Source organism: Stegastes partitus, unplaced genomic scaffold, assembly GCF_000690725.1.
Source record: "Stegastes partitus isolate 25-593 unplaced genomic scaffold, Stegastes_partitus-1.0.2 Scaffold2124, whole genome shotgun sequence".
NCBI classification, from domain to species: domain Eukaryota; kingdom Metazoa; phylum Chordata; class Actinopteri; family Pomacentridae; genus Stegastes; species Stegastes partitus.
The window spans coordinates 60,724-79,124 of record NW_007579855.1 but is presented as its reverse complement, the minus strand read 5'-3'; the positions used below and the strand labels follow the sequence as shown (position 1 = coordinate 79,124).

The following is an 18,401-nucleotide window of genomic DNA, read 5'->3' as shown; positions in this document are numbered from 1 at the left end:
TGTTTTAATTTAACATGCATTAAGGCTACAGCAAAGTTTCCACCATGTCTGTTTACTCAAACTACAACAAACACTGGTCTCTAGTGGTGCATGATGGGAACTGCAGTCTGGTTTTCTTTCTTTCAAACTTAATTTCATAAATTGAGTGAACTCTTAGGTGATCATTCATTCAACTCACTACTGTAAGTTAGAAATTATAAGGAATGTTTTTGAGTGCTAAAGTGGTCTGAAAATAAATATTTAGGCATTCAATCAACAAGAAATTACAAAAAAAAAAGTAATATATTTACATAAAGTGAACTAGACAAGATCAATTGATTCGACTAAATTCCTCTAAGATGTGTTACAGTGCAGTGTTTAGTATGTTTCTTTGACTACATATTGTCTTGTTCCCTCGGAGCACATGTAGTCAGTGTTTCAGACGGAGCAGCTCAAATGTCAGAGCTCCGGCTCCTCGCAGGGAGGGCGGAGTTTCAACCCACCAGGCAGCTGCTCGCTCAGAAAGCGGCTCTTCGACGTGCTTTCGTGCTGGAAGGAGACAGGAGCCCGGCGGGCGAAGAGGTGAGAGGAGGAGGATCCGACTGTCAGAGGATTATCAAAGATTAACTGTGTGCCAGTGCAGCGGAGGAGGAAGACAGGTGAGTGAGGATGTTTGGTAGCTGCTTTGCTTCGATTCAGCTTCACTCTCACTGATCGGGGTGATTGTAGCTGCTGCATGCAAAACAGCAGCCGTCGGAGGAGCCTTGTCGGTTCAGAGCCCATTTGGATTGCATTAAAGGTGCACGGCTTGCCAACAAAACGTCCAAAACTCCAGCACTATTGAATGCACAGAGAGTTTATAGTGAGCTTTGTGGAGGCAGGGCTTAGCAGTGGTGTCTGTCTGCAGGGCTCATGTGGGTTTTGCATGCTCTCCTATGATGCAATCCCTTCTAGGTATTTTCCATTTACTTCATTTTTTGAAGTCACAGCAGCTTCTCATGTTTTCTTTTTTTTTGCAAAAGACCCAGTAATATGTGTGCAAATGTACAATATTCAAACTGAATATCATGTTAAAACTGTTCAGATTGTCACCAAGTATGTGGCAAGTTGAAGTGTAAATGAATGGTGGTGCATCAACAGTGTGAGACTATGTGTGAAATGCAGGCAGACATGGGTATAGGTTTATGAATGAAGAGTTCTTCTCCTCCTCTTCCCCTTTCAGCTACTGTTCACTTATCAGCACAGTGTAACAGATTAGATCACCTTTCCCTCTCTCTTACTCATTTTACTCTCTCAGCTTTGTCTCAGACTCAGCAGCAGCAGCAGCAGCAGCACTTGTCTATCGTCACCATGGCTGAGACTGAGGGGAAATTCGACTTTGCCATCGACCGAGGCGGCACCTTCACAGATGTGTTCGCCCGGCTGCCCGGCGGTCGTGAGAGAGTCCTGAAGCTTCTGTCCCGAGACCCCCAGAACTACAAAGATGCCCCCACCGAGGGGATCCGCAGAGTCTTGGAGGAGGTAGGCTGCAGGGTGGCTCGGTTTATTGGTGCAATGTTTTTATTATTACATTCATATAAAGAGAGGTGTCGGAAACATAATACAAAGGTAGGAGTGGTTGCCAAAAGTTGTAAAGGTAGTGCATGTTGTTAGGAGTAAAGTACATGTAGTACAAGTACATTTTATTAGTGGTGTAAAGTACCTGAGTGCATTTACTCAAGTCCTGTACTTACGTGCAATTTTTGAGGTATTTGCACTTTACTTGAGTATTTCCATTTTATGCTACTTTATACTTCCACTACATGTATTTCCTACTCCACTCTCTGACAGCTGTAGCTCCTTTAAAGCTGATGATTTTCTACAATGAATAATTTAACAAGTTTTTTTTTAAATACAACACATTGTTAAAGATTAAACCAGTGGTTTACAGCCTTTGCAGCTGCTGTCGTCTTACAAAAAGCAGTGGGTGGGGTTCACATTTCAGATGACTTGTTAACAGCTTCAACAAATATTGGTTCTAATTTCATTTCAATAAACAACATTGATAATCCAGGATCTCATCAGAAATCAAAGATCAGAGAAAAAGTCCAAACACTGAAAACAAATGTGTGTATCAGAACTTTTCTTTCTTGATGATTGTCTGAAAGCCCTCAAAATGATTCCGTTTATAAAACCGTATATGAAGTGGTTCAAACCAGCACCACCTGCAGCAGCCACAACAGTAACATGCTGTTGATACACTGAAGCTTTACCAGTAATAATCTAATGATATCATATCTAATAATACATAGGTGTGTCAGAGGGAACAGAGCGTACTCCTGTCTAAAAGTCCTTCAGTCCCTCAATCACTTACCAATCACAGCAGATCTACTTTGACTCGTAAATCCCAAATCCTAACCTTTTCAATCCTAAAGTACTCCTTGTTAAATTTAATTCTCGCCACAGATTTAAAATCATACTATGAATTTTGTCTGACACCAGTCACGTGGCTCAAGGTCACGCCTCTGGATTGCTGGATTTGACATAGAAATGGATTTATATTTTCCACACCAGCACGAAATGTGATCCTGTGAGTGTGCGTTCGGTCATGTGGTGAAAGTGTATGTACCAGTTGTCAGTTTAACTGCAGTTCTGATAGATTTTAAGGTTTTCACAATTAAGGGTTATTAATGAGCAGATAGAATAGGATCAGTCAAAAAAAGTATCAAAAGAGAAGAAGGCTGTATTTGGATCTGTGTTTGTTAGAACAGTATATAATACATGTGCCTTTGTTGACAGGAAACAGGGCGGGCCTTTCCTCGCGATCAGCCCGTAGACACCTCTCTGATTGGCTGGATCAGAATGGGCACGACGGTGGCAACCAATGCGCTGCTGGAGAGAGAGGGCGAGAGGACGGCGCTCATGGTCACCAAGGGCTTCAAGGACTTGCTGCACATTGGCACGCAGGCCAGACCAAAGCTGTTTGATTTGGTCTGTAGCACATACCTTCTTCACCTCTGTCTTGAACAGGGAGCCTATCTAACCGTTTGCCCACTAACAAACATATAAGTAGGTCAGCATGTATTTTTGACTATACTATACTTGGTGCTCATGAGTTGTCTGGGTACAGGGTGTGTGTCTCTGCAAGACCAGGTTTAGTTATTGCCTTGTGGTACAGAGACTGGGGGGGCAGGTGCTGGAGTTTGCCCTGAGACAACAGCATGAAGTGTAGAGTCACACAATGTAGCTGCAATGAGCCTTTACAACATGTGAACCCATAAAGTTGGTAATCGTTGATCCTTAACCATCAAGCAGAACCCAGCCAGAAAATCTGCAGAGCATGGATATTAAATTGCATTCAAAGCAGTGAAAGCTGGATGACGTATATATGAAAGCTTTCATGATCACTGGTTTAGTTCCACCCATGTTGACATAAGTTGACCCAAACTCCAGTATGCATGCTGTGTTCATGCTTATCTTTACCACGGACATGTGCTATTGGTCAGCATTCTCTCTTGTCATATTTACTATAATAACTTATGTGTGTGTGTTTAACAGGAGGTTGCCGTCCCTGATGTTCTGTATGAGGAGGTGATAGAGGTGGATGAGCGAGTCGTCCTCCGGCAAGATAGCTGCAAGCTTCCCAGGAAGGATCCTAAACGTGTTGTCACAGGTAATGATCTTAAATAAGTCACAAACGTGGTCAGTTTCTTTTTCCTGCAACTCTTTCTCCCAGCTGTGAATGTAAACTCAACTGCAAGCTCATAGGTTAGAATGTATTTTTATGTTACTCATCTATTCACATCACTTACCTATATGTTTACTCATTTCCAGAGAAGCAAAATTCTCCTATAATTTCAGGTTATAGTTGATCATTGCTTCCAGCTCAGCACATGTGTGTGTTACATAAGTAGGGTCGAAAATAGAGACCTTGTGTTGAAAGAGGTTTCAGTGTATGGAGGCTCCTTTGTCAGCATATGGAATGTAGGCTTATGTAGCCGATGGAACAAAGTGTTTCACATTTTAAATATGCCGTCATGCTTGTATTTAGACAGATAAACACTTTATTAATCCTTTATTACAGCATGTAACAATAAAAGACACTAAATCTTATCAGGAAGGAACTTGAAATGCCCAATGTAAAATCTGTCCAGTGTGCAAAAATGACATATATTCTCTAAAAATCAATCAATAATTCATCTGACTTCAGTTCGTTGAAAAGGCCTAGATTTCATTTTAACATTAAATATGGATCTGGGTGTTGTTGTCCAGGAAATTGTATTGTCAAACACCAGATTTCCTGCATTGTAAGGAGTTTTTATGCACCAATTTGGGACTTTTCTGCATCCGTTTATGGTAGAAATGTCTCAGGCATTCTTAAATAATTTGTTTGGTGATGTAACCTCTTTAAATGTGCATCTGGCACCTATTTAAGTCAATGATTAGTTTGTTTTAATTGATTTATAAACCCCTGGATTTTAATAGCTGAACATTTTCTGCACATCCAAAGCAATTCTTCTCTTCTGAACACTTCAATGAGTTATGAGTAGTGACAGGAGTACAGCAAATGCAATGTGCTGCATTTTTTGGTAGTTAATTCAGGAATGTAAAGTCTCCAGGCACAGGCAAGGTAATCAGCTCTGGATGAGAGCATTGCCTGAATGACTAACATAATATAAAGTAATCCTGATAATCTCTGTGTGTTCTGGCGTTTCTCAGGCAGTACAGGAGATTCTCTGGAAGTGTGGAAGGAGCTGGATCTGGAACAAGTGGAAAAAGACCTGAGAGGAGTTTTGTCTCGCGGTATCACCAGTCTGGCTGTCCTTCTGCTGCACTCATACACGTCAGTAGTTGCAGCTTGTTTCATATTTGCTCAACGTCCTAATCTGATTTCATGTCCTCTCTGTATTTCAACATCTAACTTTCTTTTCTGGGCAATCTCTCCCTCCTCTCCTCACTTCTTTACCTTCCCACTTACTATTTAGTTGTCATCCTATACCTAATTATACAGCTCTTTCTCTCAGTCTCTCCCTATCTCTGTGGGAGTATTGGTATGTCAGTGGCGAGAGGTGTCGAATGGCCTGTTTCTATTGTGTATGTAACCCACGTGGTTTACTAGGTGGAAGTTCATGTTGTTCTTCCTGGTCTCCCCTTTCACTTGGTATCTACTCCCATTTCTTTTGAAGTCCATTCACACTCGAAGGATCAGTCTGCAGTCTTCTTACCTCCAGTTTCTAAAAATGAGAACAATCAAAGAGTTGAAAAGACACTTTCAAGGAGCCGGCAGTTAACATTTTTTTGCTTCCTGTCACATGACACGCTCAAAGCCCAGACATAGTTTCCTTTCTGTTGGGAAAATGGCGGTTTGCAGGCTTTGAAGTGAACACAACATACTATAGACCAGTGGTTGAATTACATAAGAGCATAATATTTGACTCTTTCTGTCTGGTTTAGATGGTCAGATCATGAGAAAGCAGTGGGCTCTCTGGCACACCGTCTGGGCTTCAGCCAGGTGTCTCTCTCCAGTGAGGTCATGCCGATGGTGCGGGCCGTCCCCCGAGGCTATACAGTGTGCGCCGACGCCTACCTCACGCCCAAAATTCGTCAGTATCTAAAAGGCTTCACCTCAGGCTTCAAGGGCGGCCTGAAGGTATTATCTGTCTCTTATCAATGTGTGTGTGTTTTCTTTGTTGTTGTTATATAAAAGGCCACATTTTTTCTGGTCAAGTGCGGGTAAAAATTCAGTCACGCATGCCTTCTGTCCTGCGTAACAGATTGAGGATTTTCCAGTTCTAACTCTGTAGCCAGTTTTTTTTAAAAAAAGTAAACCAGTTTGGGGAATTAGATTTCCAGTGCAGGAAATTACAACCATTACATTCCAGAATACCTTTAAAAAGTGAAATTAATGATCATTTGTAAGAGAAAATCAATGTTCTTCGACCCCCTCGTGACCCAAATTTAAATTTAAACGTGTCCAGACTTTAAACCCCCCTCTGACCACCTTAACCTCTTATTTCCATTTGTCCTCAGGATGTGGACGTCTTGTTCATGCAGTCAGACGGAGGTCTGACTCCCATGGAGCAGTTCTGTGGTTCGCGGGCCGTTCTGTCAGGTCCAGCTGGGGGTGTGGTGGGATACGCCATCACCTCTTACAGCCAGATGGAGAAAAAAGCTGTGATTGGCTTTGACATGGGAGGTGAGCGTGTGAGGGATGGGAGGGGTGACAGTGTGATTCGTTCTTGGAGCTGAGCAGCTTCCTGATATTGTTTTGCTGTTCTTTTTGTACACGCTTGATGTAGCTTCTGAATTTCTCACTGACACTTGAGGGATTTGTTGTTTTAAGCACTACAAATTGAGTGTGAGTTCAGATTCAGATTCAGATTCAAAGGGCTTTATTGTCATTTCAACCACATACAGCTGTACAGTACACAGTGAAATGAGACAGTGTTTCCCAGATCCAGAGCTAAGTGTTAGTGCAAAGAGTTCACAGAATGTGTCCAGCTTTCTCTTGCTTCCTATCCTCACTGTATTATCTTTTCTTCTAGGAACATCAACTGATGTGAGTCGATACGCAGGCCAGTATGAACACGTGTTTGAGGCCACAACAGCTGGAGTCACCCTGCAAGCACCTCAGCTGGACATCAACACCGTGGCTGCAGGTGGAGGATCCCGACTGTTTTTCAGGTGAGTTTGCACAAGTGGTGCATCAGACTGTTGAAATGATTCTTTCTTCCTAATCCTGTTTTTTTTTTTTTTTTAACTGCATAACGTGACTTATTTCCAGTTTTTCCATTCACCGAGTGAGTCACTTATGACAACTGGACTGTAAAAGAATCACAAGTATTGGCATGCCTGGAAAATCTGGAGAAAGCTTTTGAAAGTTCAAAGATTCTGATGCATGTAATCTTAATACGTGTTTCACCACAAGTTTTTTTTCTGTTACTGACCGTTGATTCATCATGTATTTGTTCATGCATGTTGCTGTTTCTACTTCTCTAAATCGAGCTGTTCCAGCTTAACTTTATTCATTTACTTGACTTTTATAGATAATTTGTCTTCTTGGCCTCTCTCCTTTCTCTACATTTCTCTTCTTTCTTCCCTTCCCCACCAGATCAGGGATGTTTGTAGTTGGACCTGAGTCTGCCGGTGCACATCCGGGACCAGCCTGTTACAGAAAAGGTAACAGACTGTTATTCATTTTTTACTTTTACTAGCTTCTCTCACTGCTTTATTATGCTGGTCGATAATTAACTGTACATTCCACTGACAGTGACTTCATCCACTCCTATAAATCATTCCTCTCCATGTAGCAGTTTGAGCCTCCAATGGTGTCTGATAGAAATCCACAGACATTGAGCTGGGATTTGTGCATCCTTCTGTTCCGTCCCTGCCGCTCTAGATTAATAATCCGGTTTGTGGGCATGAGGCATAGAATAAGGCACAAGTCCAAGTTTCAGATGATATAACTCAACTTTGCCTCAGTTCTCAGCTGGAGCTGTGATATGTGCTAACAAAAAGAAATTTGTGTCTGGCTTTATTCTTGTTTGTTCATGTTCCCTGTTGGGGAGTCAGGGAGTGGTTCGCTTCATTTTATATAATGTGATCTCCACGTCGTTTCCACAGTTTTACGTTTACATTTTTCAGAAAAATGTAAAAACTTAGGACTAAAAGACAAAGTGCAGCATCTCATGCAAAATAATCCTAAACTACTTAAACATAATTCTTTGTTGGATGTTCCCCAGGTGGCCCTCTGACTGTAACCGATGCTAACTTGGCCCTGGGTCGCCTCCTCCCTTCCTTCTTTCCAAAGATCTTTGGACCTGGAGAGAACGAACCCTTGTCCTCGGAGGAGACGACGAAACATTTCCGTCGTCTCACTGAAGAGATCAACCTCTTCTTGTCTTCTAACCAATCACAGGCACTCATTTTTGCTGGAATATTATTTACATTTCAAAACTCCTTCATAGTTCTGTTGGCAAGTAATGATAAGGCCAAGTTTTTAAATGTTTTTTTGTTTTGTTTTGTATCAAGGTTGCCTCTAATGGGGCCAACCACTCACACAAGAGCTTGTTGCCAAACAGCCAATCCGGGATGAGCATGGAGGAGGTTGCTATGGGATTCATTCGTGTTGCAAACGAGGCCATGTGCCGGCCAATCAGAGCTCTGACGCAGGTATTTTGGGTCTTAAAGCCTTGGCATCAAACCTTATGTATCTTCAATCTGTGTGGTTTCTACATTTAAACATAAAAAAAAAATGTTTTTCTCTTTTCTGTCTTTCTTGCTTTCACACACTCCTCTCCCATGTCTTAGGCGAAGGGTCATGACACATCTCAGCATGTGTTGGCATGTTTCGGGGGTGCAGGTGGCCAACATGCCTGTGCTATTGCCCGAGCCCTGGGGATGAAGACTGTCTTTATACATAAGTAAGGTTGAGTGACTGTGTTTTGAGAAATAGTCTGCAGGTGATAGAAAATAGCGTGTTAAGCGAGTGCTTGTTTGTGTTTTGCAGGTACAGTGGCGTGCTGTCGGCCTATGGTTTGGCTTTAGCAGATGTGGTAGAGGAGGTACAGGAGCCGTGCTCGCTGCAGTACGAGCAGCACTCTTTCGGCGAGCTCGACCGGAGGGTGGAGCAGCTCTCCAAACGTTGCCAGGATACGCTCTGCGCACGTGGCTTCACCAGGTCAGAACCAACAAAACACGACAGGGGTCGGGGATAAGCTCGTACCTCTGCTGGTTAATCTGCGGCCTCAGACACCATGTCCTTGTTAATGTTGTTGCATTTTAATAAATACATGTTGTTTGAGCAATCATGGCAGTCGACTTTGATATAATCCACAAGACTAAGGCGGCTTTGTGTTTCTCATCCACTTCAGCGGTCAGATAACCACTGAGGTTTTCCTTCACCTGCGCTACGAAGGCACCGACTGCGCTCTCATGGTCACTGCCGCCGGACACCCCAGCAACAGCCAGTCCTGTCGAGCTGGTGACTTCCGCAGCGCCTTCACCAAACGGTTTGCTCTTTTTACTTATTAATGTGTTCGTTCTATGCATGTACTGAGGCACTGACTGCAACATGTTTTCACTCATGTGTGGATAAATCATTGCCGCCTTGTGTTTGCATTGTGTTAGCAAACACGCCATCAGGTTAATGTATCTTTTTCCTATGGGCGATAAGCTTAGTATGCTTTGGAGCTGACATTTGTTTATAGTACTCATACCTTCCTGTGTTCCTTTCAACCTTTTTCCCTCAACACTTGTCACTCCGCCTCCTAAGCCCTTTTCAGACGTGGCTTATGTAACATTACCTGCTTTGTCAGATCACTTTTTCATAAGTACCTTACAGCTTCATTCAGACATGTGACAGACAGCTACAGTATGCGTGCAATATTTTTAATGTATATGAGATTACTTCTAGTAATGCATGATGCCACAATCAACTAAAAGGCTAAATATAAACTTGTAGCAAGCTTATCAAACTGTCCAAAAAGTTTATTGCCTAGTTTATTTATGATTTCCTTTGCACTGAAAAATATGTCCTTGTGTGATGATAATCTAATCAGTACTTTACTAACAGTAAAATAGAAACGTCTCGACAGCTCTGATGGGGTTCAGGATTCAATATGAAGACGCCACCATGTAACAAGTGATTTAACTGAAGCTTAGAAACTTTGACATTGTGTGTGACGGCTTACCTGTCTGAGGTGGAAAAAGTACGCAGAGCGACTTGCAGCTAGATCCTGGTTGATCCTGTCTCCATGCTGGGATTAGTTTGTAATTGTAAGTAATTAATAATGAAGTTACTGCTGTTGTATAAAGTTGCAATTCTTCTCAGATTTGTAAAGCAAAGTGAATGAGGAAGGTGTTTTGGGATTTTGGCGGCATGCGGTGTACTTGGTGCTCTCTGTGATGTTTATGGACCAATATTGGTGCTGAAAAACGCAAGAAGTCTCTCCCTAATGGCGTCACACAGTTAAAAGCACGTAGCTTATTCATGCCTTTGCGTTAATGTAACAGCGTGCATTTTTTAATGAAAAAAAGTGACCATGGTGGAGATGTTCAGTTGCTCTTTATTTAGCAGGAAGGAGCGTATGTATGAAATGGGCTTTACTTCACACCTCCTCTGTTTTTGGTTTTTCTTCCTTAAGTTACCTGAAGGAGTTTGGATTCACCATCCCAGACAGACCCATCATGGTGGACGACATCAGAGTGAGGGGTTGTGGGAAATCTGGTATCAAATCAGTGTATAAAACGAAGATGGGACACAGACAGGCCAAACCTGTCACGGTAAATGGAATCACTTATGCAATTCATACACACAAATCATATCTTCTAACTTTGATTAAGAAATGCACTCAAATAATTTGTTCTGTCATTCACACATTGATGTTTTAGTGATGACATTTGTGGGTCTAAACCCATTTATTTTATCTCTGCTGCTCTCTGTAGACGACCAAGTGTTACTTTGAGGGTGGTTACCTGGACACCGGTGTGTACCTATGGGAGGAGCTGCCATGTGGTCACAGCATCCAAGGACCAGCCATCATCATTGACAAAAACAGGCAGGCATCCTCCTCTGTCTTTTGTGTAAAAATAGCTTTCAAATGAATCATTAGTGAATGTTTTTCTCATTAAAATATGTGCTGTTCTTAATTTATTTCAATGTATGTAAGGCATTAAATATGTCAAATGTTACTTCCATGGATGTGCAGACACATACGTGGGTAACTGAACTGTTCTTTTTACTTGTCTGGGTTGAGTTTAAACTGACTTTGGTTTTTGAAATGCATTTGTATTCATGCTGTAAATGTTTTTACCCTCTCAGTGCATGTGTGAAATTGTATTTTCCTCCACCAGCACCATCCTGGTGGAGCCGTGCTGTGAGGCCCGTTTAACAGAAGGGGGCGACGTTTGCATGACTGTAGGCTCAGACCCTCACTGTGCTCTGGGCACTGAGCTCAACACTGTGCAGCTCTCCATCTTCTCCCACCGCTTCATGAGCATAGCAGGTATGACGACACAGAGAAAGGAGGATGGAAAGAAGAGAATGAAGTTAAATGACAGATTGCTGGAGTGTTGAATTAGTGTTTGCATGCTGAAGTTTGTTCTCTCTTACCCTATAGAGCAGATGGGCAGAGTTCTCCAAAGAACCTCCATCTCCACCAACATCAAGGAGCGTCTCGACTTCTCCTGTGCTGTGTTCGGCCCCGATGGAGGCCTGGTGTCCAATGCGCCTCACATCCCTGTTCACCTGGGGGCCATGCAAGAGACCGTTCAGTACCAGGTGAGGGGTGTGTGTACTGTAGCTGAGCGCAGTCATGCTGCTGAAGCAAAACCCCATTCAGAGAAAGTGTCAAACAAGATGTTTCTTCTCCTCTGTGCAGATCAGGTCACTGGGGAACAAGCTGAAAGAAGGGGATGTGATCCTGAGTAACCACCCATGTGCCGGGGGCAGCCATCTCCCAGATCTCACAGTCATCACACCGGTTAGTATTTGTCGCTGAGTGTTATTTGTTTCCTCTCCCATCCTTTTCTCACTTTGCTCTTGCTCCCTCTTCTCATCCCAGGTGTTTAGAAAAGGAGTGAGCAGTCCTGTGTTCTTCGTGGCCAGCAGGGGCCACCATGCTGACATCGGAGGCATCACTCCAGGCTCCATGCCCCCACACTCCACCTCCCTTCAGCAGGAGGGTGCCGTCTTCACTTCTTTTAAGCTCGTCACTGGGGGGGTCTTCCAGGAAGAAGGTACGTAAAAAGGAGATGAACGATGACTTGGGCTACATTACAAAATGCATACAATCTGTTATCCCTTTCTGCCCATCCACACTCTCACCCCAACCAGTCAAGGCAGATGGCTGCCTTCCCTGAGTCCGGTTCTGTCAAAGGTTTTTTTTTTTCCTCTCCCTATTGGGAGGGTTTGGTTTTCCAACCATTGCCGACTGAATCCAAAGGGAACCTTGGAATGTTGGTTTCTTTGTTCAAAAATATGTAAAGTCTGTACCTTGCTATGTTCAGTGCTGTGAGATGAAACATGTTGTGAATGGCGCTATTGGAACTGAATTTAACTGAATTTTTCTTCTTACATTCAGTACATGCTACTCCCTCATGCAGCATGCAGACAGTTGGAAAATACTAATTTGTCATATTATTGCACCTTAAACTTTGACCGTTGCAGTCTGTAGTGCAGAATGAGATTTAATCTGTCTGCACTCTCGTTGGTTCAAGCTTGTTTATACTTGGCGAGACAGAGTGACCTAACTACACAGAGGATTGTGGGTCAGAAAAGCGTGCTGGCTTGCATGCTACAAATTCAGGCTGGATGTGGTCAGACATCCCTTAGGCATACTGGACATACTGAATCTTTTTTCCGGCGTACTATATAGTATGGATGTGTGGATATTGGAATGCACCCGGAATGTGAGAGACTGAGAAAAGGAGGGAGGGGAGAAAATTCACAGCTGATTCTTGTCAAGATAAAACTTAGTTCCTACTTGGCTACTTTTGGGTTTTGTTTCTGGTTGTGGGGTGAAGAAATGTGAAAAATGAACGCAGTGAAATGAACGATGGGAACTAAAAACTGACACCATAAATGCCGGACTGTCCTTAAACACATCAATAAGGTCAGTATCCTCTAAAGGAAACTGTAGATGTTCCTCTTGTATTATTTAACACTCATTTTCCTAACTCTAGTTTCTCGCAGTGTTTTTGTTTGTCTCTTTTTTTTAACCAATGGATTCCTCTCTTGTTTCTTCCCCGTCTTTCTCCATATCAGCTGTAACTGAAGCTCTGATGGCTCCAGCCCAGTACCCAGACTGCTCTGGGACTCGTAATCTCCATGACAACCTGTCAGACCTGCGGGCTCAGGTGGCAGCCAATCAGAGGGGCAGCCAGCTGGTGGGAGAGCTGATTGACAGCTATGGGCTCGCTGTGGTTCAGGCCTACATGGGCTACATTCAGGTAACCGTGGCTGCAAGAGAAGAATTATTAAACAAATTGTGGTTTTATGAAATAATTTTTTGTATGAAAAGCACCGACTCTGTGTGACCTGTGTGTGTCTTTGTGTTTCAGAGTAATGCAGAGCTGGCAGTGAGGGACATGTTGAGAGATTTTGCACGTCGGCGGCAGCAACAGACTGGCTCCTTGGATGTGGAGTCGGAGGATTTCATGGATGATGGGACGGCGATCAGGCTGCGGGTTCAGATTAATGAAAAAGAGGTGAGAAGAGCGAATCTCCTCATGATGTTCATTTTAAACATTTTATCTTGCAGAATGTATTGATTCAGTTCAAACCTAAATCACTGCAGATTAACAAGAAGTCAGATCATTAGAGTGTACATGCAATTAAATCTACAACCTCCGTCGTTACAGGGCAGTGCGGTGTTTGACTTCACAGGGACGGGAACAGAGGTGTGGGGGAACTGCAACGCTCCACGCGCCATCACCCTCTCTGCTCTCATCTATTGCCTGCGCTGCATGGTGGGCCAGGATATACCTCTCAACCAGGTAAAAAAGTGAATTTCTAGGAGCTTTAGTGTGACTTTGAATAACTGTAAGGTTTGCTTGTGTGTTTTTTGGGAGGCAGTCATGCTGCTTTTGGACAGTCATAGTCAAAACATTCTTTATTACCTGCACAGAAAAAGACCACTGTTTATATAAGTATTTTTAATTTATGTATCCGTTTCCTTTTTCTCATATTTAGGGTTGTCTCGCACCGATCAAAGTCATCATCCCACCTGGTTCCATCCTCCAGCCTTCCCAGAATGCAGCTGTGGTTGGAGGAAATGTGCTCACATCTCAGAGAGTAGTTGACGTCATTTTTAGGGCGTTTGAAGTGTGCGCAGCCTCACAGGTAAGAAGTCTTATTTTTATTCTTTTACAAATGCTAAATAATGCATTTTATGGGGACTTTCTTTTGTGAAGCCATAAATGTCTGATAAAACATAGAATATTTAAACAGATGCCTGATCTTCCTAAACATCTGTGTGCACAGATATAGTTTTCTTTTTGTGATGTTCCTATTCACCCTCCTTCCATCAGGGCTGCATGAACAACATTTCATTCGGCAGTGAGAGGGTTGGTTATTATGAGACCGTTGCCGGGGGAGCTGGGGCAGGGCCTGGCTGGAACGGGCGCAGTGGCGTCCACAGTCACATGACCAACACCCGCATCACTGACCCAGAGATTCTGGAGAAGAGGTGAGAAGTCAGTCCAAATTTCAACTGAAGAAATCTAGTATCCAGTGTGTCCAGTAACAATGTTTCTGATCTCTGTGTTGCCACTTGTGTTCAGGTATCCAGTGATTCTAGAGCAGTTCTCTCTGCGGCCCGGCTCAGGAGGTGCAGGGAAATACTGCGGTGGAAGCGGTGTGGTTCGTAAGCTTCTGTTCAGGAACAAGGTTGTTCTGTCTGTTCTGACAGAGAGGCGATCCACCCGCCCCTACGGCCTCCAGGGTAATCTCTCACCCTCTTCAGGGCTCATTAACATTTTCGTGTTTTTTGTTCTGTTCTGATGTGGTTACGGTGGCCGACAGGGGCAGATGACGTGCATAAATATAAACGCGCTGCAAAAGGAAAACGCTGCATATACAGACACGCTGCATAAATGAAAACAAATGCAAAAAGAAAACGCTGCATTTCCAGTCACACAACAGAAGTGCCACAGGCCTCTAGGGGCAGTTTTTAAGTCTTTAGCTTTTCAGTCTGTGATTATATGGGTGCTGAAGTGGTGTTTTACTCCCATCTCCCTGTGTTCTCTGTTATTTATGTTTATCCATGGAGATGAGAGACTGCACACCTTTTCATGCAGCTTCTCCCTCAACTAACGCTACTCCTCTCGCTCTTGTTGTCTGTCTCTCAGGTGAAAAGCTCACTACTGCCCCTAGAGGCTGGGGCACTTCTGTCATGTGACTGGATATGCAGCGTTTTGTTTTTGCAGCGTGTTTCTGCTTATGCAACGCATTCCTGTATATGCAGCTCGTTTGTGTATATGCACGTCATTTGTCCTCGTCGGCCACCGTACGTGGTCTCTTTCTTTAACCATGTCTTGCCCTCTCAGGGGGTGAGGACGGTGCAGCAGGGATGAATCTTCTCAAGAGAGCAGACGGACGAGTGCTCAACCTGGGAGCCAAGACCAGCGTCAGCCTTCAGCCAGGGGTAAGACTGTGGCTACTTCTACACATTTTTTTTTTACAATGAATAACTTGGACACCAGTCTGTCAGTTTTGGACCCCTAAGACAAAACTTTTTGGAAATGGCTTCATTTTTGTTTGGACAGAAACTCTGTCTTGTAGAAATGACGAGGGCCTTACTGTCACCACATTTGTTCCCTAAATTCCAGTCAGATAGACTGAATTTTGTTTGGTTGCATGAAAATTGTTTTGACAATCATTTTGACACCTCATACCAAAAATACTGATAATTGCTTTAAACTCAGCTCCACTACATCCACTCTTCGTCTGTGTGTCTCCCTCTACAGGACATGTTCTGCCTCTACACTCCAGGAGGAGGAGGATATGGAACAGAGGAGGAACATAACAATAGACCTCAGACCAAGAGAAGGCGCATGAATGAGACATTCCCTGAGAGGGGCAGCGTCTTTGAATATCGAATGGCACAAGAGGGAGTGTGAAAGGAAATGAGAGAGCGAGGGAGAGTTAAGAGGCGGGCCGGAGGAGAAGAGGTGGGGATATCACAGGAACGCAGGCAGAGAAAGAGATGGAAAAGACAAGAGTGAGGCTCCTTTTCACAACTGTGGAGTCTTTAAAGTGAACAAGCAGTGGTAGCAGCGGTTTTATCAAAATACTGTGAAAAATAGCACATAGTAAAGTTAGAAGGGAGAATACTGAAGCCCAGATATAGGCAATAACAGTCAACACAAGTAATCCTGCTTTGTGTCCAGACATACATTTCAAAGATGTAACATAGATAAATGTCACATATGCCAGTTTATAAATTGTTCTAACAATAACAGCCTGTGCTCACATTAACAGGCCAAGACTCTGAATACTAATAGCTAAGGCTAATTATGTCAACAACAAAACTAATCAGAGACCATCTTGCAATGAGCTCACACCAGCCATGACGCCTGTAAACCTTTTTCCAGCTTTCTGACCCGTGAGCACCCAGCTGTCATTATTACCAGACACGATAACGTAGAGGTTATTGTTTTCACCTTATGAGTGTGTCATTGTGGCAAAATGCGGTCCTGTAGATGCCTACTGTTGTGGAAACTACCACAAAGGCAGTTTTTAGTACTTTTGCAAGCTTTTGTATGTATGTCTATCTGTCCATGGAGAGATTTTGTCAACACGTCTGCGTCACAGCGGTGCAAGATGCTGTCACAAAACTTTATAAGTGTGTAGTTTTGGATCAAAACATTTCAAAAGTGGGGGTTTTGTGACCCATAAATACTAAATTGTCATGTAAAAGTATAGTAATGACTGAGTACTCATGGATTGGAACGTTAACATGTTGACAGATGTCACAGCTTGTGTGATCCCCTGGCAAGATGCCTTCTAGTTTAAGTTCTCTGTATAAATTCCAGTCTAAGGATCTCAAGTTAAAGCCAATGTGAAGCAGCTTTTTATCTGGTGTAACTGAACAATCACTTATCCAATACCTCGTTTCACAATGTGTTTTTTTTGTTATTATTTTTAACAAAAAAAATACAATAAAACTCATTTCTACTAATGAGATTGTCACCGTTTTCTCATCTTGAGATTCAGATTTTTGATAGAGGCTGCTTTCTTGATCCCAAGAAAGGCAATTAATTTTGCAGCTTATCCTGTCCGTAAATTTAAAGACTTGCAGGCAAGATTGTCAGTTATGTGTCAGCAGTTTTACAAAAGAAGACAATCATTTAGCGTAGATTATTTTGGAATGTAGGAGCGACAATTTGTTAAGACAGCACATAAAGAGAGTGTAAATGCTCTGGTGCAAAGACTTGTCAGATCATATTATGAAACCTAAAGTCTTGCAGTTTTGTCTCAGTGTCACATTAGAAAGTTAATATCAATCCAGGACACTGTGGTTTGTAAACACTGCTCATTCACTCAAAGCTCACTCACATATATGGAGATTATACACTGTAAATGGTGTAGGGAAGCTGTTTGAATGATTCTCTGCTGCCTCATAAGGTTGGGAACAACACAACACATGGGTTGTTGGTCACTCATGGAGACAACTTAAGCACACAACGACTCACCAAATTCATGTATAGCAGGTAGTCACACCCAGGATCGTTTGGGGGAAGGGGGACGCATCCCTCATTTAAAATGGTTTCCCCTCCTCCCATCCATAGCATTGAGCATGGAGTCGAGGAGGTAGGATAGTGAGGGACTGCAGGCATGCGTAGGCAGCAGATAAAGAGATAGTGGCCTCAGCAGGGGAAGCAGCAGGAGGCTGACGGCTGCTGCACTGTTGATGTAAATCAGCTGGTGTGTATGTAGGTGTGCTGGAAGGTGGAACACAGAGACCATGGACTATGGATTAAAGATAATTTCCTTACCTATGGATCACCATTGCTGTGGTAAAACAATCTATCACTTTGGGAGAATTTGAGACTCACCCCCTGCTGCTGCACCCTGAAATGATCTCGTTCCACTTTTATCCACCGGCTAATCTCTGCTTTAGGCTTTGGGAGCTGGGGAGGGTGTGAGACTCTCTATAAACAGACAACAGGCAGTAAAGAAAAACTATATTTTTACAATAAAATATTCAGTTAATCAAAAATGGCGACACTCACCAAAAGTTATCAGGTTTAAAAAGCTTGAAAAGCAACCACACAATATTTTGCTGGTTTCATGCTTTTAGTAAAAAACCGTCGATGACCAACAGTTGTAACACATATAGCCCTTTTGTAGGAAAAGAAAACAAGGAAATTGTGGGGAAAAGACTCAGATGGTAAACAGTCAAATACAAAACTTCTGAGGGGTGAAAAAAATATTTCAAGAAGGGCAAATTCAGTAGTTGGTTGTAGTAAGAAAACTTGATAATCGTGTGTCTACAAAACCACTGCAATACTACCTCAGATTAACTAGAGATGTTTTAATTTTCTTTCATTTGTACTTGCACGTCACTGGATTTCAGACAACGTACATTTAGCAGCTGAAATTTCTGGATGCAAATTACGTCTTTACTGATTTTACTTATAAGATGTTATAAATTAAAGTACACAGGAAAATACAGAAAAAATCAAAATGAGCTCCACTTTGTCAAACAGTAAAATACTGCTGACATAGGTTCACATAGGTTCTAGCTTCTGATACTGAAAATATAATTTGCTGTTGAGTAGATTTTTTTACATTGTCGTATTGCTGGTTTATTTCACTAGTCACCCTTTACATATCGCACAACCAAATGACCGTAGAGCAAAGATCATTTCTACATCACAGGCCGTTGTAAACCACTAAACAAGTCTTAAAATGTGAAATTAAATGACAGGTTAGGTCG

The 18,401-nt window shown here is 42.7% G+C and overlaps 1 protein-coding gene across 1 annotated transcript; it reads left to right on the top strand.

Moving 5' to 3' along the window:
• The first annotated feature begins 556 nt into the window (after positions 1–556).
• On the top strand, positions 557–16,640 carry oplah (5-oxoprolinase, ATP-hydrolysing). The gene is made up of 28 exons (XM_008304048.1): positions 557–638; positions 1,277–1,500; positions 2,758–2,949; positions 3,517–3,631; positions 4,678–4,801; positions 5,413–5,608; positions 5,989–6,154; positions 6,504–6,642; positions 7,070–7,137; positions 7,701–7,876; positions 7,990–8,130; positions 8,269–8,381; positions 8,468–8,638; positions 8,832–8,969; positions 10,104–10,242; positions 10,405–10,517; positions 10,813–10,964; positions 11,079–11,239; positions 11,340–11,441; positions 11,523–11,697; positions 12,725–12,909; positions 13,021–13,167; positions 13,321–13,455; positions 13,652–13,801; positions 13,990–14,147; positions 14,242–14,402; positions 15,007–15,104; positions 15,427–16,640. Exons 2-28 carry the CDS (start codon positions 1,330–1,332, stop codon positions 15,577–15,579), a joined length of 3,939 nt encoding a protein of 1,312 aa, XP_008302270.1. The 5' UTR covers positions 557–638; positions 1,277–1,329; the 3' UTR covers positions 15,580–16,640.
• Positions 16,641–18,401: the final 1,761 nt, after the last annotated feature.